At 44.0% G+C, this 27,428-nt stretch overlaps 1 protein-coding gene across 1 annotated transcript; it reads left to right on the top strand.

Moving 5' to 3' along the window:
• The first annotated feature begins 7,668 nt into the window (after positions 1–7,668).
• Positions 7,669–18,206, top strand: LOC121572921 (membrane progestin receptor alpha-B). Its single transcript, XM_041884957.2, has 3 exons — positions 7,669–7,836; positions 16,324–16,575; positions 16,698–18,206. Exons 2-3 carry the CDS (start codon positions 16,388–16,390, stop codon positions 17,623–17,625), a joined length of 1,116 nt encoding a protein of 371 aa, XP_041740891.1. The 5' UTR covers positions 7,669–7,836; positions 16,324–16,387; the 3' UTR covers positions 17,626–18,206.
• The last annotated feature ends 9,222 nt before the right edge of the window (positions 18,207–27,428 follow it).

The following is a 27,428-nucleotide window of genomic DNA, read 5'->3' as shown; positions in this document are numbered from 1 at the left end:
ACGGTACCCCCCTGTATATATAGCCTCCCTACTGTCACTTTATTTTACTGTATATATAGCCTCCCTACTGTCACTTTATTTTACTTCTGCTCTTTTTTTCTCAACACTTTTTTGTTGTTGTTTTATTCTTACTTTTTTGTTTAAAATAAATGCACTGTTGGTTAAGGGCTGTAAGTAAGCATTTCACTGTAATGTCTGCACCTGTTGTATTCGGCGCATGTGACCAATAAAATTTGATTTGATTTGATTTGATTTGACTAAATACTTTTTTCCCCCACTGTATATAGAGCAATATTCTGCTAGGGGACACAGCAACATGGCCTTGGAAGTCAAGAGAATGAAGAGATACAAATATGTGGTCTCTGCTCTCCATACATTTCTGCATGTAACCTACACTGAGTATATAAAAAATTAAGAGCACCTGCTCTTTCCATGACATAGACTGACCAGGTGAATCCAGGTGAAAGCTATAATCCCTTATTGATGTCACCTTTTAAATCCACTTCAATCAGTGTAGATGAAGGGGAGGCGAAAGGTTAAAGAAGGATTTTTAAGCCTTGAGACAATTGAGACATAGTTTGTGTATGTGTGCCATTCAGAGGGTGAATGGGCAAGACAAAATATTTAAGTGCGCTTGAACAGGGTGTGGTAGTATGTACCAGGTGTACCGGTTTGTGTCAAGAACAGCAACACTGCTGGGTTTTTCACGCTCAACAGTTTCCTGTGTGTAACAAGAATAAAATAAAATCAATGGTCCACCACCCAAAGGACATCCAGCCAACCTGACACAACTGTCTGAAGCATTGGAGTCAACATGGGCCAGCATCCCTGTGGAATGCTTTCGACACCTTGAAGAGTCCATGACCCGACAAATTGAGGCTGTTCTGAGGGAAAAAGGGGGGGGGGGGGTGCAACTCAATATTAGGAAGGTGTTCCTAATGTTTAGTGTATTCAGTGTACATCAATGTCAAAGGAAACAGTGCCACACAGTGGATATATTTTAAATTATTTCAAATGTTCATAGTTTGGCACAAAATAGCTTAATTGAGGAAGGGTTTTCCACACCCAGATTAAGCCAACTCCTGGACTAAAAAAAGCTCAATGGAAAATCTGAATATGTGAACCTAGCCCTAAAAGTTACGTAACCTTAGAATCCGTAGGGCAGGCTAGCTTTTGTGTCTGACCAGATGCAACTTGATTCTTTAGGTGTTTCAGATATGTTAACATCATTCTTAAATACAAGGTAGAACAACTACTGAAAAAGCCCCAAGCAATAATGCGAACCAGAAAAGCTTGAATGCTGGTTAATGGCGACAGTAACCTACACTTAATTGTTTTCTAGGTTGCTGACAGCTGACCATTAACAAATACATTGAAAGCAGAGGATCAGTAATGGAGGGTAATTAAAGTAAACTCAGTTGACCTAACTTTATATTTTATGAATAGGGTTTACCCACCTTTTACCTTTAAAGGGATAGTTCACCCAAATTACAAAATGACAAGGTATGACAGAAAGCATGTTTCACGCATCACTTTCAAAACATCTGTAAGTGACTTTGTTGAGCTTCACAATACATTTAAGATACTTGCAGATGATTTAGACCTTATTTGCAAAAAATGTTATGGGATTGAATGGGATTTGTGCCACAAATGGTAAATGTTAGCATATGGAAACAGTGCCAAGGAAACTAAACCAAATCATGGATTGCTGTCATACCTTGTCCATAGACTGCTTACAGGGTACGGAAACCGATGTGTAATTTTGTAATTTGGGTTTACTATCCCTTTAACGCTATTTTGCATTCGGGGTTAACCCACCTGTTGTGCTAGATACAGTGCCTTGCGAAAGTATTCACCCCCCTTGGCATTTTTCCTATTTTGTTGCCTTACAACCTGGAATTACAATTGATTTTTGGGGGGTTTGTATCATTTGATTTACACAAAATCCCTACCACTTTGAAGATGCAAAATATTTTTTTTGTGAAACAAACAAGAAATAAGAAAAAAAATACAGAAAACTTGAGCGTGCATAACTATTCACCCCCCCCCCAAGTCAATACTTTTTAGAGCCACATTTTGCAGCAATTACAGCTGCAAGTCTCTTGGGGTATGTCTCTATAAGCTTGGCACATCTATCCACTGGGATTTTTGCCCATTCTTCAAGGCAAAACTGCTCCAGCTCCTTCAAGATGGATGGGTTCCGCTGGTGTACAGCAATCTTTAAGTCCTACCACAGATTCTCAACTAGATTGAGGTCTGGGCTTTGACTAGGCCATTCCAAGACATTTAAATGTTTCCCCTTAAACCACTCAAGTGTTGCTTTAGCAGTATGCTTAGGGTCATTGTCCTGCTGGAAGGTGAACCTCCATCCCAGTCTCAAATCTCTGGAAGACTGAAACAGCTTTCCCTCAAGAATTTCCCTGTATTTAGCGCCATCCATCATTCCTTCAATTCTGACCAGTTTCCCAGTCCCTGCCGATGAAAAACATCCCCACAGCTAGATGCTGCCACCACCATACTTCACTGTGGGGATGGTGTTCTCAGGGTGATGAGAGGTGTTGGGTTTGCGCCAGACATAGTGTTTTCCTTGATTGCCAAAAAGCTTAATTGTAGTCTCATCTGACCAGAGTACCTTCTTCCATATGTTTGGGGAGTCTCTCACATGGCTTTTGGCGAACACCAAACGTGTTTGCTTATTTTTTTCTTTAAGCAATGGCTTTTTTCTGGACACTCTTCCATAAAGCCCAGCTCTGTGGAGTGTATGGCTTATAGTGGTCCTATGGACAGATACTCCAATCTCCGCTGTGGAGCTTTGCAGCTCCTTTAGGGTTATCTTTGGTCTCTTTGTTGTCTCTCTGATTAATGCCCTCCCTGCCTGGGCCGTGAGTTTTGGTGGGCAGCCCTCTCTTGGCAGGTTTATTAGGTGCCATATTCTTTCAATGTTTTAATAATGGATTTAATGGTGCTCTGTGGGATGTTCAAAGTTTCGGATATTTTTTTATAATCCAACCCTGATCTGTACTTCTCCACAACTTTGTCCCTGACCTGTTTGGAGAGCTCCTTGGTCTTCATGGTACTGCTTGCTTGGTGGTGCCCCTTGCTTAGTGGTGTTGCAGACTCTGGGGCCTTTCAGAACATGTGTATATATATACTGAGATCATGTGACAGATCATGTGACACTTAGATTGCACACAGGTGGACTTTATTTAACTAATTATGTGACTTCTGAAGGTAATTGGTTGCACCAGATCTTATTTAGGGGCTTCAAAGCAAAGGGGGTGAATACATATACACACACAACTTATTTATTTTTTAGAATTTTATTTTTTCCATTTCACTTCACCAATTTGGACTATTTTGTGTATGTCCATTACATGAAATCCAAATAAAAATCCATTTAAATTACAGGTTGTAATGCAACAAAATAGGAAAAACGCCAAGGGGGATGAATACTTTTGCAAGGCACTGTAAGTGTTTTTGGGTATACCCACCTACTTACCCACAGAGTTTAGGCTTCACCCACCTATGTTTTTACCACTACATCCTTCAAGGGATACTTCGGTATATTCTGTATACCATGAAGCAAAATATGTGGACACCTGCTCCTTGAACAGCTCATTCCAAAATTATGGGCATTAATATGGAGTTGGTCCCCCCTTTGCTGCTATAACAGCCTCTTCTGGGAAGGCTTTCCATTAGATGTTGGAACATTGCTGCGGGGACTTGCTTCCATTCATCCACAAGAGCATTAGTGAGGTCGGGCACTGATGTTGGGCGATTAGGCCTGGCTCGCAGTCAGCGTTCCAATTCATCCCAAAGGTGTTCGATGGGGTTGAGCTCAGGTCTCTGTGCAGTCCAGTCAAGTTCTTCCACACTGATCTCGACAAACCATTTCTCTATGGACCTCGATTTGTGCACGGGGGCATTGTCATGCTGAAACAGGAAAGGGCCTCCCCCAAACTGTTGCCACAAAGTTGGAAGCACAGAATTGTCTAGAATGTCAATATATGCTGTAGGGTTAAGATTTCCCTTCACTGGAACTAAGGGGCTTAGCCCGAACCACGAAAAACAGCCCCAGACCAATATTCCTCCTCCACCAAACTTTACAGTTGGCACTATGCATTCGGGCAGGTAACGTTCTCCTGGCATCCACCAAACCCAGATTTATCCATCGAACTGCCAGATGGTGAAGCGTGATTCATCACTCCAGAGAACGCATTTCCACTTCTCCAGAGTCCAATGGGGGGAGCTTTACACCACTCCAGACGACGCTTGGCATTGCGCATGGTGATCTTAGGTTTGTGTGCGGCTGCTCGGCCATGGAAACCCATTTCATGAAGCTCCCGATGAACAGTTATTGTGCTGACATTGCTTCCAGAGGCAGTTTGAAACTCGGTAGTGAGTGTTGCAACCGAGGACAGATGATTTTTATGCACTGCATGCTTCAGCACTCGGCGGCCCCGTTCTGTGAGCTTGTGTGGCCTACCACTTCATGGCTGAGCTGTTGCCTCCTAGACGTTTCCACTTCACAATAACAGGACTTACAGTTGACCAGGGCAGCTCTAGAAGGGCAGAAATGTGACGAACTGACTTGTTGGAAAGGTGGCATCCTATGACAGTGCCATGTTGAAAGTCACTGAGCTCTTCATTAAGGCCATTCTACTGCCAATGTTTGTCTTTGGAGATTGCATGGCTGTGTGCTCGATTTTATACACCTGTCAGCAACGGGTGTGGCTGAAATAGCCGAATCCACTAATTTGAAGGGGTGTCCGCATACTTTTGTATATACAGCTCTGGAAAAAATTAAAAGACCACTACAAAAATATAAGTTTCTCTGGTTTTACTATTTATAGGTATGTGTTTGGGTGAAATTAACATTTTTGTTTTATTCTATAAACTGCTGACAACCTTTCTCCCAAATTCCAAATAGAAATATTGTCATTTAGAGCATTTATTTGCAGAAAATGACAACTGGTCAAAATAACATAAAAGATGCAGTGTTGTCAGACCTCGAATAATGCAAAGAAAATAAGTTCATGTTCATTTTTAAACAACACAATACTAATGTTTTAACTAAGGAAGAGTTCAGAAATCAATATTTGGTGGAATAACCCTGATTTTCAATAACAGCTTTCATGCGTCTTGGCATGCTCTCCACCAGTCTTTTACATTGATGTTGGGTGACTTTATGCCACTCCTGGCGCAAAAATTCAAGCTGCTCGGCTTTGTTTGATGGCTTGTGACCATCCATCTTCCTCTTGATCACATTCCAGAAGTTTTCAATGGGGTTCAGGTCTGGAGATTGGGCTGGCCATGACAGGGTCTTGATCTGGTGGTCCTCCATCCACACCTTGATTGACCTGGCTGTGTGGCAAGGCGCATTGTCCTGCTGGAAAAACCAATCCTCAGAGTTGGGGAACAATGTCAGAGCAAAAGTAAGCAAGTTTTCTTCCAGGACAACCTAGTACGTGGCTTGATTCATGCGTCCTTCACAAAGAGAAATCTGCCCAATTCCAGCATTGCTGAAGCACCCCCAGATCATCACCAATCCTCCACCAAATTTCACAGTGGGTGCGAGACACTGTGGCTTGTAGGCCTCTCCAGGTCTCCGTCTAATCATTAGACGACCAGGTGTTGGGCGAAGCTGAAAATTGGACTCATCAGAGAAGATGACCTTACTCCAGTCCTCTACGGCCCAATCCTAATGGTCTTTTGCAAACCTCAGTCTGGCTCTTCTTTGCTTCTCATTGATGAAGGGCTTTTTTCTAGCTTTGCACGACTTCAGCCCTGCCCCTAGGAGCCTGTTTCGAACCGTCCTCGCCGTGCACTTCACCCCAGCTGCCGTTTGCCATTATTTTTGTAGGTCACTTGATGTCATCCTACGGTTGTTGAGTGACATTCGAATGAGTTGGCGGTCATCCATCAGTAGAGAGTCGTTTTCGCCCTCTGCCGGTCTGTAGCTTTGTTGTCCCCAATGTCTGCTGCTTGACCGTGTTCTTATGAACCGCCGTCTTTGAAATTTTAAGGATGGAAGCAACCTGAAGCTCACTGTATCCCTCTGCCAGTAAAGCCAGAATTGAACCCTTCCTTTCCTCACTCAAAACTTTCCTTTTCAACTCTTTTGGCATGGTCAATAGTTATTTTTTGATTGATATTACTTTTGAGGTACTATTAGCACTGTGTTTGCCATCCAGCTGGTCCTATTACAAGAGGATAGTGATGACCACAGCAGTGGATTTTATACTTTTCCTCGTTAAATAAGATTTGGTTCATGTGATCACCTAATCAGTACCTAATTCAGTAGAATGAGGTGTGCCTGTGTTGGAATTCAACAGACACTGGAATGGAATGGCTGTCATACATGTAGAGATGCTGATTTTCTTTTAAATTGCAGTGGTCTCTTAATTCTTTCCAGAGCTGTATATAGTGTAGTACACCCAGAAATCCCTAGGGAAAAAGGAAAACTCAACCAAATTCTAGCTTGGAGCTGCCAAGAACACCCCCTTTATCCTTTATTATAGTTCAAAATAGCTAAAGCGGGTCTTTCAGCAGCAGAGGAAAATGTCCCCCCCACGTCTTTTGGGGAACAACCCCATGAGTAGGGTACTGCCAATGAGGTACTGCCCAAATTGGCACTGTCAACATATTGTCTGCACCATTTGAAGGGAGCTTCCAAGCTACAAAGCAGACCTTTGTTGATTACCTAAAGCAGTTCATTCTTAGTTTGGTACATTGTATATGCTCTGGCAAAAGTCCCTGGCATGGTTTTCCAATCTGGTTTAATAGGCAGGCAATACTGAGTGACCAAACTGCAGACACAAATAGGATAGGGCAGTTTTTAAAAACCTGATTGTGTAGCCTACAGCAAATGCTTTTGCTGATAATACAGAACATTAAATATTTGAAATGAAAGGCACCGAGACCCATAGACATTTAGCCCTCAAACATTTGAATAATGCTGTCAGTGCAATGCCATTGACATAGCTTCTCCCTGTTTGAAACAGGTTAAACGCACAGGCAGGAAAGTTTTCGTTCCATGATACCACTTTCCGGACACATCCATGCGAAAGAATGTTGCTGATGAGCCCATATTCTGGAATTTTTTGTTGTTGTGTTTGCGGTGTTTTATACCATTGGGACTTAAATTACATTTTACATGATTTAGACTCCACGTAAAAGCTATACAGTAGGCTAAAATCTAGGCTACTTAGTTTTTTATGTATTTAAACTTTCTGGAGTTCTCAGTTTTTTCTTTTTCCAGCTTAACAGGGTGTGGTTTTTCAGAAAGAAATCTCAGTATTTTATGCCTCGGTATTCTTCTCTCGAAACCAACAGGTTATAGGCTACTACTGTATCAACCTATTGAAACAATTTCACCATCATGTGAAACAACAGAGCGAAATCTAAACTTGACTAGAAACACGGTTACACGGTGACTCCTCCGAAAGGCATGAGGGACAGTTCGCAGTCAATCAGACGATCAACCCAGTTTCCTGTAGCCAAGAGAAATACCACATTTCTTCTCTCTGTCCTCTGCTTGTAACCACCGCCTACTTACTTGCCATTGGACACCTCCTGTTCATATAGGACACGCATCTGTTGCATTCCAGTATCTGAGTGGTTGACAAGACTGTAACCGGTCGGGGAGGCGTGACCGACCGATGACTGTTGGAGGAGTACAGGGACCGAGACAGTCGGACAATCGTCACATCTGAAGGTGTAAGAACCTGCGGAGGGTCCTGCTGCGCTGTGTGTCCCGGAGCCGTCTGGTGTAGACTAATAAAGTAGGCCTACAGTAGCAGCCTTGAGGAGGAAGAAGAAGACCCACATGCATTGGTATTTCCTCCCTCTTGTCTTGTCTTGCGCAATATTCTCTAACTTTTTACTTCTCAAGTGAAACAGTGTACGCAAGAAAGAGCTAAAATGATTGTAGTATAGCCTATACCAAATTAAACTTAATGTATGTCAACATCAATGTTCCCTCAACAACAACAAAAATCGGCACTGAGCAAATTTCAAGTCAGCTGAGCGCAAACTAGAACATTGTGAAAATTCTGTGCAACTTTCAGCGCGCGTTTACTGTGAACACCGAGGCTGTACCCGCTTTAACTTACCGTTTTAACAGTGGCCAAGTAGGCTTCTGTTGCTATTCGATCACAATGTAGTGTGTCCTACCATCAAAAACAATGGAGGAAATGCATCCCATAACATTTTGACATGGAAATAGCTGTTGTATCATTCAGTCTACAGTAGCAGTGTGGTGTTCAATATAGGCCTACATTCCATGAGACTTTTCAGAGAAAAAAAACATGCAGGGCTTGACATTAACCTGTTTATCCACTTGTCCTTCAGACAAGGTGACTGAAAATGTTATTGTGTTGTTTGATGCAAGAAAACACTTTACAAAATAAAATACATTATTATTCCCATACCATTATTACAGAGAATCAGACAAATTATGCTACCCTCTGCCCATTGGCTACTTAGCTTATTCAAGCCTGTCTCAAAATACAACACTGCCCCTTTAAGACAAAATAAAGCTCTTTACCTGACTTGCTTTTCAAAGATGTCTAAAAATGTACACGTTTTGTGCTCTTGTAGGAAGTAATCACTCCACTATCGCTGACTACACATTTTATATAACTGGGCTAATAACTCACTAACTAGCAAAGGAAATGAACAAAATGTGCACATGTGGCTACATGCAGCTCTTGCTTTGATCTCAAAACAAGGTAATCTACTCATGACCACAGCTGTAAACACAGTCCAGTTCAAAGTAAATGGCACAGATCGATATAGCAATGGTCTATTTGCATATAGGCCTACTGCAGCTCTGATTGGCTATGCCGCACCTGTCTGTGTAGAGTACGGGCTGAGTCATGCACAATAGAATCCTACTCCAATGCGTTCTGCCTACAACAAAATCTCTTGCATAGTTCGTTTTGTTTGGGTATGTTGCATTGCAATTGCTAATATTGCGTTGATTTGATCACAATTCCAACAGTAAAGGGAAGCATTGATAGTGTTAACTAACGGGGAAAACTCTAGAAAGTTGAGTGAAGTTCAATCTCGTGCTTCTCTCCATGGGCAGATATTTATTCTGCGCTTCGCACGGCAGTCCCTGGGAGCTGCGCGGCAGTCTCGGAGCTACTGCAGCTTAGAGGTAACATTGGTCAACATGTTAAGTTATAGTATTTGATGGGCGTGAAATATGTTTTTCTGATTTGTGGAAGAGAGTAACGTCAGAAAGGAATTTCTCACTGATTGGTCTGCCTGCCTCTCTCAACGGCCTTTTGTCACCAACTAAAACATGGGAGAGGCTGAAGGGAGAGATTTAAACTGCAGGTTTATGTGAGGCCTTGAATTAGTTATTATTGGGTGTCAACCAGTGGCTGTCGGTGACGTTTAATTATTATTATTATTTTTTTTAACCTTCATTTAACTAGGCAAGTCAGTTACACCGGCCAAACGCGGACGACGTTGGGCCAATTGTGCGCCGCCCTATGGGACTCCCAATCACGGCCGGTTGTGATACAGCCTGGAATCGAACTAGGGGGTCTATAGTGACGCCTCAAGCACTGAGATGCAGTGCCTTAGACCACTGCGCCACTCGTAATATTTATATTACAGCATATTGGATGACTGTCATTGATATTCCATTCACCCAGCTCAATGTAACATCGATAGGTTTAGGCTACTACATGATACTAGAATTTTCCCTATACCCATCACAAGGTTGCTACAACCTAGCTTATGAATGAAAGTTTACAACATTTACATTTACATTTACGTCATTTAGCAGACGCTCTTATCCAGAGCGACTTACAAATTGGTGCATTCACCTTATAGCCATTTTTTTTGGGGGGGTGGGGTGGGGTAAGGGGGGGGTTAGAAGGATTACTTTATCCTATCCCAGGAGTTCCTTAAAGAGGTGGGGTTTCAAATGTCTCCGGAAGGTGGTGAGTGACTCTGCTGTCCTGGCGTCGTGAGGGAGCTTGTTCCACCATTGGGGTGCCAGAGCGAACAGTTTTGACTGGGCTGAGCGGGAACTGTGCTTCAGCAGAGGTAGGGGAGCCAGCAGGCCAGAGGTGGATGAACGCAATGCCCTCGTTTGGGTGTAGGGACTGATCAGAGCCTGAAGGTACGGAGGTGCCGTTCCCCTCACAGCTCCGTAGGCAAGCACCATGGTTTTGTAGCAGATGCAAGCTTCAACTGGAAGCCAGTGTAGTGTGCGGAGGAGCGGGGTGACGTGAGAGAACTTGGGAAGGTTGAACACCAGACGGGCTGCGGCATTCTGGATGAGTTGTAGGGGTTTAATGGCACAGGCAGGGAGCCCAGCCAACAGCGAGTTGCAGTAATCCAGACGGGAGATGACAAGTGCCTGGATTAGGACCTGTGCCACTTCCTGTGTAAGGCAGGGTCGTACTCTCCGAATGTTGTAGAGCATGAACCTACAGGATCGGGTCACCGCCTTGATGTTAGCGGAGAACGACAGGGTGTTGTCCAGGGTCACGCCAAGGCTCTTCGCACTCTGGGAGGAGGACACAACGGAGTTGTCAACCGTGATGGCGAGATCATGGAACGGGCAGTCCTTCCCCGGGAGGAAGAGCAGCTCCGTCTTGCCAAGGTTCAGCTTGAGGTGGTGATCCGTCATCCATACTGATATGTCTGCCAGACATGCGATTCGCCACCTGGTTATCAGAAGGGGGAAAGGAGAAGATTAGTTGTGTGTCGTCTGCGTAGCAATGATAGGAGAGGCCATGTGAGGATATGACAGAGCCAAGTGACTTGGTGTATAGCGAGAATAGGAGAGGGCCTAGAACTGAGCCCTGGGGGACACCAGTGGTGAGAGCACGTGGTGCGGAGACAGCTTCTCGCCACGCCACTTGGTAGGAGCGACCGGTCAGGTAGGACGCAATCTAAGAGTGAGCCGCGCCGGAGATGCCCAGCTCGGAGAGGGTTGAGAGGAGGATCTGATGGTTCACAGTATCAAAGGCAGCAGACAGGTCTAGAAGGACAAGAGCAGAGGAGAGAGAGTTAGCTTTAGCAGTGCGGAGAGCCTCTGTGACACAGAGAAGAGCAGTAGGTGCACAGGTCGAGAGAAAAATTAGAGTAATCAAGGTGACAGACAGTGACACATTCAATAACACCTTGCACACTCTTGCCTGCATCTAGCTGATATAGGGTGTAATCATTAGTCCAACAGTTGCAAAAGAGAGTTTCTATTGGACAAATTCTGGTATTTTTATCAAATCAAATCAAATCAAATTTTATTGGCCACATGCGCTGAATACAACAGGTGCAGACATTACAGTGAAATGCTTACTTACAGCCCTTAACCAACAGTGCATTTATTTTTTAATAAAAAAGTAAAATAAAACAACAACAAAAAAGTGTAAAATAACAGTAGGGAGGCTATATATACAGGGGGGTACCGGTGCAGAGTCAATGTGCGGGGGCACCGGCTAGTTGAGGTAGTGGAAGTAATATGTACATGTGGGTAGAGTTAAAGTGACTATGCATAAATAATTAACAGAGTAGCAGCAGCGTAAAAAGATGGGGTGGGGGTGGGGGGGCAGTGTAAATAGTCCGGGTAGCCATGATTAGCTGTTCAGGAGTCTTATGGCTTGGGGGTAGAAGCTGTTGAGAAGTCTTTTGGACCTAGACTTGGCACTCCGGTACCGCTTGCCGTGTGGTAGCAGTGCGAACAGTCTATGACTAGGGTGACTAGAGTCTTTGACAATTTTGAGGGCCTTCCTCTGACACCGCCTGGTATAGAGGTCCTGGATGGCAGGAAGCTTGGCCCCAGTGATGTACTGGGCCGTACGCACTACCCCCTGTAGTGCCTTGCGGTCGGAGGCCGAGCAGTTGCCATACCAGGCGGTGATGCAACCAGTCAGGATGCTCTCGATGGTGCAGCTGTATAATTATTTGAGGATCTGAGAACCCATGCCAAATCTTTTCAGTCTCCTGAGGGGGAATAGGCTTTGTCGTGCCCTCTTCACGACTGTCTTGGTGTGTTTGGACCATGATAGTTTGTTGGTGATGTGGACACCAAGGAACTTGTAGCTCTCAACCTGATCCACTACAGCCCCGTCGATGAGAATGGGGGCGTGCTCAGTCCTCTTTTTTTTCCTGTAGTCCACAATCATCTCCTTTGTCTTGGTCACGTTGAGGGAGAGGTTGTTATCCTGGCACCACACGGCCAGGTCTCTGACCTCCTCCCTATAGGCTGTCTCATCGTTGTCGATGATCAGGCCTACCACTGTTGTGTCGTCGGCAAACTTAATGATGGTGTTGGAGTCGTGCCTGGCCATGCAGTCATTGGTGAACAGGGAGTACAGGAGGGGACTGAGCACGCACCCCTGAGGGGCCCCCGTGTTGAGGATCAGTGTGGCAGATGTGTTCTTACCTACCCTTACCACCTGGGGGCGGCCCGTCAGTAAGTCCAGGATCCAGTTGCAGAGGGAGGTGTTTAGTCCCAGGATCCTTAGCTTAGTGATGAGCTTTGAGGGCACTATGGTGTTGAATGCTGAGCTGTAGTCAATGAATAGCATTCTCACGTAGGTGTTCCTCTTGTCCAGGTGGGAAAGGGCAGTGTGGAGTGCAATAGAGATTGCATAATCTGTGGATCTGTTGGGGCGGTATGCAAATTGGAGTGGGTCTAGGGTTTCTGGGATAATGGTGTTGATGTGAGCCATGACCAGCCTTTCAAAGCACTTCATGGCTACAGACGTCAGTGCTACAGACGTCAGTGCTACGGGTCGGTAGTCATTTAGGCAGGTTATCTTAGTGTCCTTGGGCACGGGGACTATGGTGGTCTGCTTGAAACATGTTGGTATTACAGACTCAGTCAGGGACATGTTAAAAATGTCAGTGAAGACACTTGCCAGTTGGTCAGCACATGCTCGGAGTACACGTCCTGGTAATCCGTCTGGCCCTGCGGCCTTGTGAATGTTGACCTGCTTAAAAGTCTTACTCACATTGGCTACGGAGAGCGTGATCACATAGTCATCCGAAACAGCTGGTGCTCTCATGCATGCTTCAGTGTGGCTTGCCTCGAAGCGAGCATAGAAGTGGTTTAGCTCGTCTGGAAGTCTTGTGTCACTGGGCAGCTGGCGGCTGTGCTTCCCTTTGTAGTCTGTAATAGTTTTCAAGCCCTGCCACATCCGACGAGCGTCAGAGCCGGTGTAGTACGATTCAGTCTTAGTACTGTATTGACTCTTTGCCTGTTTGATGGTTCGTCGGAGGGCATAGCGGGATTTCTTATAAGCGTCCGGGTTAGAGTCCCGCTCCTTGAAAGCGGCAGCTCTACCCTTTAGCTCAGTGCGGATGTTGCCTGTAATCCATGGCTTCTGTTTGGGGTATGTACGTACGGTCACTGTGGGGACGACATCATCGATGCACTTATTGATGAAGCCAGTGACTGATGTGGTGTACTCCTCAATGCTATCTGAAGAATCCCGGAACATGCTCCAGTCTGTGCTAGCAAAACAGTCCTGTAGCTTAGCATCTGCATCATCTGACCACTTTTTTTATTTTTATTAACCGAGTCACTGGTGCTTCCTGCTTTAGTTTTTGCTTATAAGCAGGAATCAGGAGGATAGAGTTATGGTCAGATTTGCCAAATGGAGGGCGAGGGAGAGCTTTGTATGTGTCTCTGTGTGTGTAGTAAAGGTGGTCTAGAGTTTTCTTTCCTCTGGTTGCACATTTAACTTGCTGGTAGAAATTAGGTAGAACGGATTTAAGTTTCCTTGCATTAAAGTCCCCGGCTACTAGGAGTGCTGCCTCTGGATGAGTGTTTTCCTGTTCACTTATGGCCTTATACAGCTCATTCAGTGCAATCCCCGTTTCGTTCCGTTTGCGTCCGTTTAAGAAATGTTTTTCAACAGAATTGGCGGAATGAATACACCTGCAAACGTAGTTCACTATCATAGCAGCCACATACAAACAGCATTAACATTTTGTTTGTTGCATCATTCCTTCTCGCATCTACGCGTTCTCCTCCTCTCACCTTTTCCCTTCGCTTGTGGTCTTCAGTGCACGACACATCAGCTGTCCGTAAACAGGTGAAAAAACCTTTTCAAGCCAAACCTTCATATCATAACCGCTAACCGCTACAGACATCATACATCATTGTAACCATATTAGCTAATCAACATAGCTACTAGAACTAATGTGTTAGTAAACCTGCTACAATCATACAGTACAGTGTACAGTCAGAAAGCAGTTTTGCAGTTACACCGGCGGGCCCCGGTGGGAATAAATTAATAAAACCAAAAGCTTGCCTTTATTTCCAGTGAGTTCCAGTGTTGGATAGCCATAGCCAGCTAGCTAACATAGCATCCCTCTCTGTTTGAGCTGGGTGTTTGAGTAGGCTAGCTAGCTGCACTTGCTAGCTAAGTGAAAGTTAAAAAAATACAACTAAATATAACTATCTCTCTCTCTCTCTCTCTCTCTCTCTCTCTCTTGCATCTCCTTCATTTTTTAAATAAATACAGTTCTTCAAAACTATTCCAATATTGTCTTTCTCCCTCTTTGAGTGAACTACTCACCACATATTATGCACTGCAGTGCTAGCTAGCTGTAGCTTATGCTTTCAGTACTAGATTCATTCTCTGATTGGGTGTACAACATGTCAGTTCATGCTGCAAGAGCTCTGATAGGTTGGAGGACATCCTCCGGAAGTTGTCATAATTACTGTGTAAGTCTATGGAAAGGGGTGAGAACCATGAGCCTCCTAGGTTTTGTATTGAATGACGGAAACTATCTGTCCTCCGGCTACACCATTGTACTACCCTACATTTACATTTACATTTACGTCATTTAGCAGACGTTCTCTACAGAGTGCTGTTGAGACTACTGTAGACCTTTATTGCAAAACAGTGTGTTTTAATAAATGATTAGGTGACGTGATATATTTAGTATAGTTTTATCTAAATATGATAACTTTTTAAATGTTTCACTATTTTTATTTTTTATGAAATTCACTGAGTAGGATGGTGTTCCCCTTCCTCCTCAGAGGAGCCTCCACTGGTGTCAATGATATTTAGTCCGTGGGTGCCACAGTGTAAATTCCTCAGTCACATTAGCCATAGGCAAATACTTGACAGGGTTGACAATAGGAAATAGGTTTTGATGAAATTATATTAACTTGACTGCATATGCCTTATTATCATGTAATTATCACTGTATATTTTTTTAAGGATCCCGTTTTTGAAGGTGTTTCAACTAAATTGTTGTTCATAAGCAACTCTGTTTTATCAGATGTGGGCATGTGGCCAATATCTGATAATAAAGTAAAATGTCTGATAGCGTGATTATAGTGCTTTGAGGTTGGATGACATACATATGCTGTATGCTTCTGAAAATACATTATTTCACCAGTTCAGGAAATGAAAACTTGATAGCTTGATGAAAACAAATTTGTGTGTTTAATTATTAGACTCCCATGACATTTACATTTTAGTCATTTAACTCTTACAGGTGCAATTAGGGTTCTCTTTATACATTGCACTGCTCAGAAAGATATCCTGATCTTTTCTCTGTTCATCTTCAAGGTTGAAGAGTTCATGTTGTTCTTCCTCCCGTTCCTCTCCCTTCCTATACCACCGTTCCTCTCCCTCCAAGGTTAACTGCAGATTAAGGCTAACTACTGTTAATAAATTGTCAGGTCTGCTGCAAGAGTCGGAACAGGTCTGGTGTAATCTGGCCTCCTGTCCCTGGGGCCTTGGTGTCCTAGCCAGGTAGGGCCAGCATAAAGGGTGTCCTCTGTTTGCCTGGTTAAATCAGACTGGATGTGCACTCACCAGGCTAGTCCTCTCTACTGAGGAGACAGAATTTAACAGAGGAACTGTGAAGGAGAGACCTTCACTTGGACTAGAGACTCATTTTAAAGTATTTTGACTGCTGGAGCAAGTAATGTGATGTTTTATTTATTTTTATTTTTATTTTCATTGCCATTTCATTCAACATTCAAAGTTTTCATAGCCTGCGCTGATTGCCTATTGCACACACCCCAAATGCTAATTGTCTTGTTCATTATTTCGGTTGTTTTATTTCATGCTGGCATACTGACACAGGTGCACATAATTGTAATTGAAGGAACTTTTTAACCTGTGTGTCAGATGTGTTTGGGGAGTCCTCCAACAAAGGTGATGTTTTTACTGCCAATAGTTTTACTTGCGCTGCAGTTTGAAAATAAATTAAGTAATTTTGAACCTCTTTTTGTTTTTAGTTATTGTTTTTAAGCCTTTTAAGTGTTAGAGTAGGCCAGCTCTTAATGCGAAATGCTTTTCTAATGGTGTTACCCTCCTCTTTCAGTTGCCAGCCTTTCTGAAGCTGTCCAGCCAGCAACAACAACAGTCCGTCCGTCAGACCATTCCTCATGGCAACGATCGCCATGGAGCGGATTGGGCGTCTGTTCATCAACCTCCAGCAGGTAAGGGCGGTGCCCCAGATGCTGACCAAGGCTGCCCCCTCCATGCCCGGCACGCTACGGGACACCGAAGTTCCCGGGTTCTTCAGAGAGCGCTACATCCACGCCGGCTACCGACCGCTCCACCAGGGCTGGAGGTACTGTAACATGATGTACTACAATACCCATAATTCTATGTACAACATATCCGGTTTTATCACAGTAAAGACGTCTCTTAAAGAAGCTAACATAATAGTGTCCCATCTCCTGATCAATACAGGTACTACTTCCTGTCGCTGTTCCAGCGTCACAACGAGTCCATCAACGTGTGGACCCACCTGCTGGGGTCTCTCCTGGTCCTGGTCAAGTTCCTCCAGCTGGCTGAGACGGTGGACTTCATCCATGACGCCCACGCCTGGCCCCTCCTCATCCTCCTCCTGTCCTCCCTGGCCTACATGGCCTGCAGCACTGTAGCCCACCTCCTGGCCGCCAAATCAGAGTTCTACCACTACTGCTTCTTCTTCCTGGATTACGTAGGAGTGGCTCAGTATCAGTACGGAAGCGCCGTGGCTCACTTCTACTATGCTGTGGAACCAGACTACCACCGGTGGGTCTCCCCAGTCTTCATGCCCACTGCCACCTTCCTCTGCTGCCTGTCCTGCCTGGGCTGCTGCTATGGGAAGTATCGCAACTACAGCCTGCGGGTCTGGGTCCGGAAGGTGGGGCAGGTGGTTCCCTCAGCAATGGCCTATGCCTGGGATACCGGCCCGGTGTTCCACCGCCTCCTCCTCCGGTTCCTCTGGACCACGTCGCACAGTGATGACATCGCTTCCCCGGCCAGTGGCATAGTCGGCGACCCGGCTATATCCTTCCATGGGAGCCAGGTAGCCTTCTTCCTGTCCAGTGCATTCTTCTTCACCAACCCCCTCCCAGAGCGTCTGTTCCCAGGCCACTGTGACTTCCTGGGGCAGGGCCACCAGCTGTTCCACGTCTTCCTGGTGATCTGTACTCTCTGTCAGATCCAGGCCTCGCATCTGGACTACCTGGGCCGACGGCCGCTCTACACACAGCTACACGGACAGGGAGGTGCAGAAGCCACTGTCTATCTGGTGCAGTATGGAGCCACGCTGGTGGCCTGTGTCTGCATAGCAGTCTTCATGGCGAGGAAAGTAAAACGGTTGCTTAACTGCAGAGACAAGTCCAAATGAACTGGGTAGAACACTGTGTAGGAGGGTAGGACACTTACAATCACTTCCCAGTGGGCAAAACTGGTTGAAATGAGTTGACGTTATTACAGCCAGAAACTTTTGCCCAGTTTTGCCCGCTGGGTTGGTACCAAAGTGATCAATGTGGCCTTGGTCGACTCAACACACACTGCCTTCCTTAGCCTGCAGGAGTTTGTTTCTATATTATAATATTATGTTTCTCTACAGCACCTGTGTCCTTGACGATGACAGAAGTATTCCTATAGCAGTATATCTAATCATGTGTCTCAATGCTTCTGTTATACTTGTTCCATAATAGTTAATATTTTTTACAACAATGTATGTGTATCTGCTGCCAAGAAACATATTGTGATATGAAAGTCCTTGTCAGCACAAACACAGCACAGACAATGAAATTAATTGAATCAATCATGATCTTAAAGGGATAGTTTACTAAAAGTTTATTCACTTTCAAAGTATTATGTTGTTGGAAAAGGAAGCATACTGTGAAATCAAATTTTATTTGTCACATACACGTGTTTAGCAGATGTTATTGCGGGTGTAGCGAAATGCTTGTGCTTCTAGCTCCGACAGTGCAGTAATATCTAACAAGTAATATCTAACAATTTCTCAACATATACCAAATACACACAAATCTAGTAAGGAATGCAATTTAAGAATACATATATGGACAAGCAATGACAGAGCGGCATGGACTAAGATACAGTAGAATATTATAGAATAGAATACAGTATATACAGTGGGGAGAACAAGTATTTGATACACTGCCGATTTTGCAGGTTTTCCTACTTACAAAGCATGTAGAGGTCTGTAATTTTTATCATAGGTACACTTCAACTGTGAGAGACGGAATCCAGAAAATCACATTGTATGATTTTTAAGTAATTAATTTGCATTTTATTGCATGACATAAGTATTTGATACATCAGAAAAGCAGAACTTAATATTTGGTACAGAAACCTTTGTTTGCAATTACAGAGATCATACGTTTCCTGTAGGTCTTGACCAGGTTTGCACACACTGCAGCAGGGATTTTGGCCCACTCCTCCATACAGACCTTCTCCAGATCCTTCTGGTTTCGGGGCTGTCGCTGGGCAATACGGACTTTCAGCTCCCTCCAAAGATGTTCTATTGGGTTCAGGTCTGGAGACTGGCTAGGCCACTCCAGGACCTTGAGATGCTTCTTACGGAGCCACTCTTTAGTTGCCCTGGCTGTGTGTTTTGGGTCATTGTCATGCTGGAAGACCCAGCCACGACCCATCTTCAATGCTCTTACTGAGGGAAGGAGGTTGTTGGCCAATATCTCATGATACATGGCCCCATCTATCCTCCCCTCAATACGGTGCAGTCGTCCTGTCCCCTTTGCAGAAAAGCATCCCCAAAGAATGATGTTTCCACCTCCATGCTTCACAGTTGGGATGGTGTTCTTGGGGTTGTCCTCATCCTTCTTCTTCCTCCAAACACGGCGAGTGGAGTTTAGACCAAAAAGCTCTATTTTTGTCTCATCAGACCACATGACCTTCTCCCATTCCTCCTCTGGATCATCCAGATGGTCATTGGCAAACTTCAGACGGGCTGCTTGAGCAGGGGGACCTTGCGTGAGCTGCAGGATTTTAATCCATGACGGCGTAGTGTGTTACTCCCAGCTCTCTTCAGGTCATTGACCAGGTCCTGCCGTGTAGTTCTGGGCTGATCCCTCACCTTCCTCATGATCATTGATGCCCCACGAGGTGAGATCTTGCATGGAGCCCCAGACCGAGGGTGATTGACCGTCATCTTGAACTTCTTCCATTTTCTAATAATTGCGCCAACAGTTGTTGCCTTCTCACCAAGCTGCTTGCCTATTGTCCTGTAGCCCATCCCAGCCTTGTGCAGGTCTACAATTTTATCCCTGATGTCCTTACACAGCTCTCTGGTCTTGGCCATTGTGGAGAGGTTGGAGTCTGTTTGATTGAGTGTGTGGACAGGTGTCTTTTATACAGGTAACGAGTTCAAACAGGTGCAGTTAATACAGGTAATGAATGGAGAACAGGAGGTCTTCTTAAAGAAAAACTAACAGGTCTGTGAGAGACGGAATTCTTACTGGTTGGTAGGTGATCAAATACTTATGTCATGCAATAAAATGCAAATTAATTACTTAAAAATCATACAATGTGATTTTCTGGATTTTTGTTTTAGATTCCGTCTCTCACAGTTGAAGTGTACCCATGATAAAAATGACAGACCTCTACATGCTTTGTAAGTAGGAAAACCTGCAAAATTGGCAGTGTATCAAATACTTGTTCTCCCCACTGTATACATATGAGATGTAGTGGGTGTGATTCTGAATACTCCCGAGTGGCGCAGTGGTCTAACGCAGTGCCACTAGAGATCCTGTGCCACTAGAGATCCTGGTTCGAATCTCTGTCGTAGCCGGCCGCGACCGGGAGACCCATGGGGCGGCGCACAATTGGCCCAGGGTAGGGGAGGGAATGGCCGGCAGGGATGTAGCTCAGTTGGTAGAGCATGGCGTTTGCAATGCCAGGGTTGTGGGTTCGATTCCCACGGGGGGCCAGTATGAAAAAAAAAAAGATATACATATGCACTCACTAACTGTAAGTCGCTCTGGATAAGAGCGTCTGCTAAATGACTAAAATGTAAATGAATATCAACAATACTGCTAACTCTGCTTTTTATAGGAGCTTCACATTTTAAAGCCGATCAATCTATCCACATCTAGAGCACATTTTATAGGCAGACAAATTGGCTTACCCACATTGCACTTTTTCACCTATTTGAGAGTATAAACTGGATATTTCTCATGTGGGGTCACAAATCATGGCTGGACTGGACCAATTGCTGAGCAAGTGTATTCATTAATCCGTCAATGGTAACCTTATGTCAGATTAGACATAAATGTATACACACAGTATATTTTTATAGTAAGCACATTGTGTAGTCACTGTATTATGTCAACATGCTGTATTATGTCAATATGTTCTTGTTGTGCCTTGAGAGAGTGTTGTTTACCTTTTACATAATGAGAGATGAGGAAGCCTATCACTAGCTTGGTCCCAGATCTGTTTGTGCTGTCTTACCAACTCTTATTGTCACAGCACAATCAGATCACTCAATAATGTTGATAACTTGTATAGTCTTTTCTATATTTGGGGGGGTGAAGCTAACAATGCTTTTTTTCTTTATGCATTTTTCACTTTGCTGTATCAGTTGTTTTTGCTTACTCACTTTAATCCAATAATATATTTGCTTAGTTGTTCTCTGGTCTGGAAAAATTCTGACCTTGTGTTGACTGAGTTTTGAAAGCTACTGTGTCATATTGAACATTTTCAACTGACATGGTGTCAAATTATGTATGTAATGGTTGTGATCGTACAGTAGTACATGCCTAGTTTATAATCTGTAAATTGTTGATGCGTTTATATGTTCCATTTCTACCTTTTTCCTTTTGAGTGACCATGAGGGGAAAAGGAAAATGTGTTCCCTCTCTTACCCTGGCTTCCCACTGCCAGGACTGGTAAGGATTCTCTCTTGCTCTCCACAGTGCTGTGATGCAAGCCGGCTTTGTTAATGTTTACCCTTTTTCCATTGCTCTCTGATTTCCAGTTGTTTTGAACGCGGCAGAAGTCATGCTGGATTGACAGCATGGTCAATGTATTCAACCTTTTCTAGCCCATAGTGTTGAAAGTTTATCCTTTTAAGCTTGGAAAAGAGACCTTTAAACCCAGACTTGTACCAAACACCCACTCCACTGAATAGCAGAATAGTGATTGCAGTTAGATAAAGCACCGATACATTTGATCTGATTCCTTCCAAACCACTCATTGTTGAATTTGCGTTTCCCAACTTGTGTAATATTTATGTCCAATGGCCGATGAGCACCGATACATTTTATCTATAATTTATCTTAATTATGACGATTGAAAAGGATTTGCCAGTAGATTGTTGACGTGATTCATTATGATGACTGCTTGTCTAGCTTGCTAGCTAAGATTTAGAAAGTATGATGTTGACATGATCAGTCCATTCAAAGCTACGGTAGATATAACGTGATTTGACGTCATTTTATCTGTGGCCAATGACCTTGAGCCTTCTTGGATGGGCACTTCTATTGTAACTCTATGGCAGCACCCAAGGGTCTTGAATTTTTTAGCTCTTCCCGTAGATTTTGCGGTGACGTAGTGTCCCCATGAGTGACAGAACACTGAGCCAATCACGGCGCAACTAGAGAACATTACCAACCCCTACGCTCCGTATTTTTTTTCGCTGGCTGCCCCACCACCACAAAAAGCACTGAGCTAGGCTGAAACACCTGCATTTTGGAGCTGCCTTACTCAAGAAAGCAAAAAAGAGACCATGTTTGTATGAGGCTTTATTAACTCAATGATATTAATTTTTTTACATTGTTTGCCAAACTGATATGTGACACGTATTAATGCCAAAATAACATGCAAAACAGGCAAAAAAATAACAATACCAAAAAATATATATATTTACAGTGCATTCGGAAAGTATTCAGACACCTTCCCTTTTTCCACATTTTGTTACGTTACAGCCTTATTCTATAATGGATTAAATAAAAACATATCCTCATCAATCTACGCACAATACCCCATAATGACAAAGCGAAAACAGGTTTTTAGAAAGGTTTGCAAATTTATAACAAATAAAAAACGGAAATACCTTATTTACATAAGTATTCAGACCATTTGCTATGAGACTCGAAATTGAGCTCAGGTGCATCCTGTTTCCATTGATCATCCTTGAGATGTTTCTACAACTTGATTGGAGTCCACCTGTGGTCAATTCAATCTCTGTGGAGATGGGAGAACCTTCCAGAAGGACAACCATCTTTGCAGCACTCCACCAATCTGGCCTTTATGGTAAGTGGCCAGACGGAAGGCACATGACAACCTGCTTGGGGTTTGCCAAAAGGCACCTAAAGGACTCTTAGACTATGAGAAACAAGTCTCTGAATGTCCTTAAGTGGCCCAGCCAGAGCCCGCACTTGAACCTGATCGAACTGGTGAGACCTGAAATTAGCTGTGCAGCGACGCTCCCCATCCAACCTGACAGAGCTTGAGAGGATCTGCAGAGAAGAATGGGAGAAACACACCAAATACAGGTGTGCCAAGCTTGTAGCGTCATGTCTAAAAAGATTTAAGGCTGTAATCGCTGCCAAAGGTGCTTCAACAAAGTACTGAGTAAAGGGTCTGAATACTTACAGTGAGGGAAAAAAGTATTTGATCCCCTGCTGATTTTGTACGTTTGCCCACTGACAAATAAATTATCAATCTATAATTTTAATGGTAGGTTTATTTGAACAGTGAGAGGCAGAATATCAACAAAAAGATCCAGAAAAACGCATGTCAAAAATGTTATAAATTGATTTACATTTTAATGAGGGAAATAAGTATTTGACCCCCTCTCAATCAGAAAGATTTCTGGCTCCCAGGTGTCTTTTAGACAGGTAATGAGCTGAGATTAGGAGCACACTCTTAAAGGGAGTGCTCCTAATCTCAGCTTGTTACCTGTATAAAAGACACCTGTCCGCAGAAGCAATCAATCAATCAGATTCCAAACTCTCCACCATGGCCAACACCAAAGAGCTCTCCAAGGATGTCACCCAATTATTCTACAACGCAGGAGGCTGGGAGTATGGGGGTGTTGTCTCTGGGCCTCTCCTCTGTGTCATACAGCCGGGACAGTGCGTCTGCCTTCACGTTCTTCGTACCCGGAATGTATGACAGTGTAAAATCAAACCGGGTGAAGAATAGGGCCCACCTGGCCTGGCGAGGATTCAGCCTCCTCGCTGCCCAGATGTACTCCAGGTCACGGTGGTCCGTCCAGAAGAGGAAAGGGTGTTTCGCCCCTTCGAGCCAATGCCTCCACACGGTCATAGCTCGGACAACAGCCAACAGCTCCCGATCACCAACGTCGTAGTTCTGCTTAGAGAAGAAGGCACAGGGGCGGAGCTTGGGTGGCTTGCCCGAGCGTTGGGATAGGACAGCGCCTATCCCTACCTCGGACGCATCCACCTCCACTACGAACGGTAGTGATGGATCGGGGTGGGCCAGTACCTGGGGCTGAGGTGACTCTTATACACGGACTAACGAGGGGATAAAAACCAGGTGTGTGTAATGACAAGACAAGACAAATGGAATGATGAATATAGGAGCGGCAGTGGTTAGTAAGCCAGTGACGACGAGCGCCAAAGCCTGCCCGAACAAGGAGGGGAGGCAGCCTCAGCGGAAGTCGTGACAACCACCACAGGAATGTTACTTTTGCTGCAGAGGATATGTTCATTAGAGTTACCAGCCTCAGAAATTGCAGCCCAAATAAATGCTTCACAGAGTTCAAGTAACAGACACATCTCAACATCAACTGTTCAGAGTTGACTGCGTGAAGTAGGCCTTCATGGTCAAATTGCTGCAAAGACAGCACTACTAAAGGACACCAATAAGAAGAAGAGACTTGCTTGGGCCAAGAAACACGAGCAATGGACATTAGACCGGTGGAAATGTGTCCTTTGGTCTGGAGTCCAAATGTGACATTTTTGGTTACAACCGCCGTGTCTTTGTGAGACACAGTGTAGGTGAACGGATGATATCCGCATGGGTAGTTCCCACCGTGAATCATGGAGGAGGAGGTTTGATGGTGTGGGGATGCTTTGCTGGTGACACTGTCTGTGATTTATTTAGAATTCAAGGTACACTTAACCAGCATGGCTACCACAGCATTCTGCAGCGATACGCCCTCCCATCTGGTTTGGGCTTCAACAGGACAATGACCCAACACACCTCCAGGCTGTGTAAGGTCTATTTGACCAAGAAGGAGAGTGATGGAGTGCTCCATCAAATGACCTGGCGTCCACAATCACCTGACCTCTAACCAATTGAGATGGTTTGGGATGAGTTGGACCTCAGAGTGAAGGAAAATCAGCCAACAAGTGCTCAGCATATGTGGGAACTCCTTCAAGACTTTTGGAAAAGCATTCCAGGTGAAGCTGGTTGAGAGAATGCCAAGAGTGTGCACAGCTGTCAACAATGCAAAGGGTGGCTACTTTGAAGAATCTTTTGTAACACTTTTTGGGCTACTACATGATTCCATATGTGTTATTTCATAGTTTTAATGTCTTCATTATTATTCTACAATGTAGAAAATAGTAAAAATAAAGAAAAACCTTGTGTCCAAACTTTTGACTGGTACTGTATATTGTTTAGCTAAACAGGTGGGGCTCAACACAGCTTGGGAACATGATGGGTCGCCACTGCTCCTGGTATAGTTTCCCTCTGACTGATGAAATAAATAATACATTCGCAACAATGCAGTGTTACTAAGACATGTCAGGAATCCTAACAATTCGCAGGGCATTCACATTCCAATACTTTGTTAACTTTATGGCATTTGTAGAAAAGTAATAAAAAAAACGACTTGAAGCCCACATCCTTTTCCTTTCGTTATTACTGCAACCTCAAACTTACCTCCCCCAATGAAATTACAAGGAAGGATGTAAACGTTATGTTGCTGTCATTTCTGTCTCCAAGCATTTCACGCTGATCAGCAGAGGGCAGTGTAGAACTCTAGGCGACTGCTGCCCCCATTTGGCGAGGTAAAGCATTTGATCTGAAGCACAAATTATATGTATTGGTATGTCACGAATCCATGTGAATAGCTCAAATATCCATCCATTGTTTCCATATTGTATAGTGTTCCCGTTATATCACTAGAACTAATGTAAAATGTGGAGCCTATTTTAGTAACCCTAGGATTTGGTTTGATCGATGTAACATTGACACATCATAGCCTACTGCTGTTCAATGCCCCATCACAGTGCTGAAATGATCACTGTAATTGTCCTCTGATTGTGCTCTTCATTAATGACAGAATGAGACTGATCCACAGTGTGATAGGCTAACAATCCCACATCAGAACTTACCAAAGGGCATTAAGTGCGCAAATTATAATATCGACACCAGTATACAGTGGGGGAAAAAAGTATTTAGTCAGCCACCAATTGTGCAAGTTCTCCCACTTAAAAATATGAGAGAGACCTGTAATTTTCATCATAGGTACACGTCAACTATGACAGACAAAATGAGAATTTTTTTTCCTGAAAATCACATTGTAGAATTTTTTATGAATTTATTTGCAAATTATGGTGGAAAATAAGTATTTGGTCAATAACAAAAGTTTCTCAATACTTTGTTATATACCCTTTGTTGGCAATGACACAGGTCAAATGTTTTCTGTAAGTCTTCACAAGGTTTTCACACACTGTTGCTGGTATTTTGGCCCATTCCTCCATGCAGATCTCCTCTAGAGCAGTGATGTTTTGGGGCTGTCGCAAATATTTTCTATGGGGTTGAGATCTGGAGACTGGCTAGGCCACTCCAGGACCTTGAAATGCTTCTTACGAAGCCACTCCTTCGTTGCCCGGGCGGTGTGTTTGGGATCATTGTCATGCTGAAAGACCCAGCCACGTTTCATCTTCAATGCCCTTGCTGATGGAAGGAGGTTTTCACTCAAAATCTCACGATACATGGCCCCATTCATTCTTTCCTTTACACGGATCAGTCGTCCTGGTCCCTTTGCAGAAAAACAGCCCCAAAGCATGATGTTTCCACCCCCATGCTTCACAGTAGGTATGGTGTTCTTTGGATGCAACTCAGCATTCTTTGTCCTCCAAACACGACGAGTTGAGATTTTACCAAAAAGTTCTATTTTGGTTTGATCTGACCATATGACATTCTCCCAATCCTCTTCTGGATCATCCAAATGCACGCTAGCAAACTTCAGATGGGCCTTGACATGTACTGGCTTAAGCAGGGGGACACGTCTCGCACTGCAGGATTTGAGTCCCTGGCGGCGTAGTGTGTTACTGATGGTAGGCTTTGTTACTTTGGTCCCAGCTCTCTGCAGGTCATTCACTAGGTCCCCCCCGTGTGGTTCTGGGATTTTTTGCTCACCGTTCTTGTGATCATTTTGACCCCCACGGGGTGAGATCTTGCGTGGAGCCCCAGATCGAGGGAGATTATCAGTGGTCTTGTATGTCTTCCATTTCCTAATAATTGCTCCCACAGTTGATTTCTTCAAACCAAGCTGCTTACCTATTGCAGATTCAGTCTTCCCAGCCTGGTGCAGGTCTACAATTTTGTTTCTGGTGTCCTTTGACAGCTCTTTGGTCTTGGCCATAGTGGAGTTTGGAGTGTGACTGTTTGAGGTTGTGGATAGGTGTGGATATCTTTTATACTGATAACAAGTTCAAACAGGTGCCATTAATACAGGTAACGAGTGGAGGACAGAGGAGCCTCTTAAAGAAGAAGTTACAGGTCTGTGAGAGCCAGAAATCTTGCTTGTTTGTAGGTGACCAAATACTTATTTTCCACCATAATTTGCAAATAAATTCATTAAAAATCCTACAATGTGATTTTCTGGATTTTTTTTCCTCAATTTGTTTGTCATAGTTGACGTGTACCTATGATGAAAATGACAGGCCTCTCTCATCTTTTTAAGTGGGAGAACTTGCACAATTGGTGGCTGACTAAATACTTTTTTTCCCCCACTGTACCAATGGGTATCTTAGGCTTAGTATCTGTTTTACTTGTGTCAGCCTCTCGGTCCACAATGAGATCTGTTTGTCCGAGCACAGTTTCATCTCTCTATATTCTTTGACTTTGAGATCACAAAGCTTCCCTTCAATGATCACAAGCAGTCCCATCCTGATGTAGACACTGATCAATAAATGGTGTAGAATTATGCTGATTGACCAGGCTTGCCAGGACACA

Source organism: Coregonus clupeaformis, chromosome 8, assembly GCF_020615455.1.
Source record: "Coregonus clupeaformis isolate EN_2021a chromosome 8, ASM2061545v1, whole genome shotgun sequence".
In the NCBI taxonomy this organism is placed as follows: Eukaryota; Metazoa; Chordata; class Actinopteri; order Salmoniformes; family Salmonidae; genus Coregonus; species Coregonus clupeaformis.
Note: the sequence above shows the minus strand (reverse complement) of the source record. Positions and strands in the feature narration are given on the sequence as shown.

Coding starts and splice junctions, on each gene's coding strand:
- LOC121572921 (XM_041884957.2), top strand. CDS start 16,388: ATGGCAACGATCGCCATGGAGCGGATTGGGCGTCTGTTCATCAACCTC. Junction 16,576..16,697: donor CCGCTCCACCAGGGCTGGAG/GTACTGTAACAT, acceptor TGATCAATACAG/GTACTACTTCCTGTCGCTGT.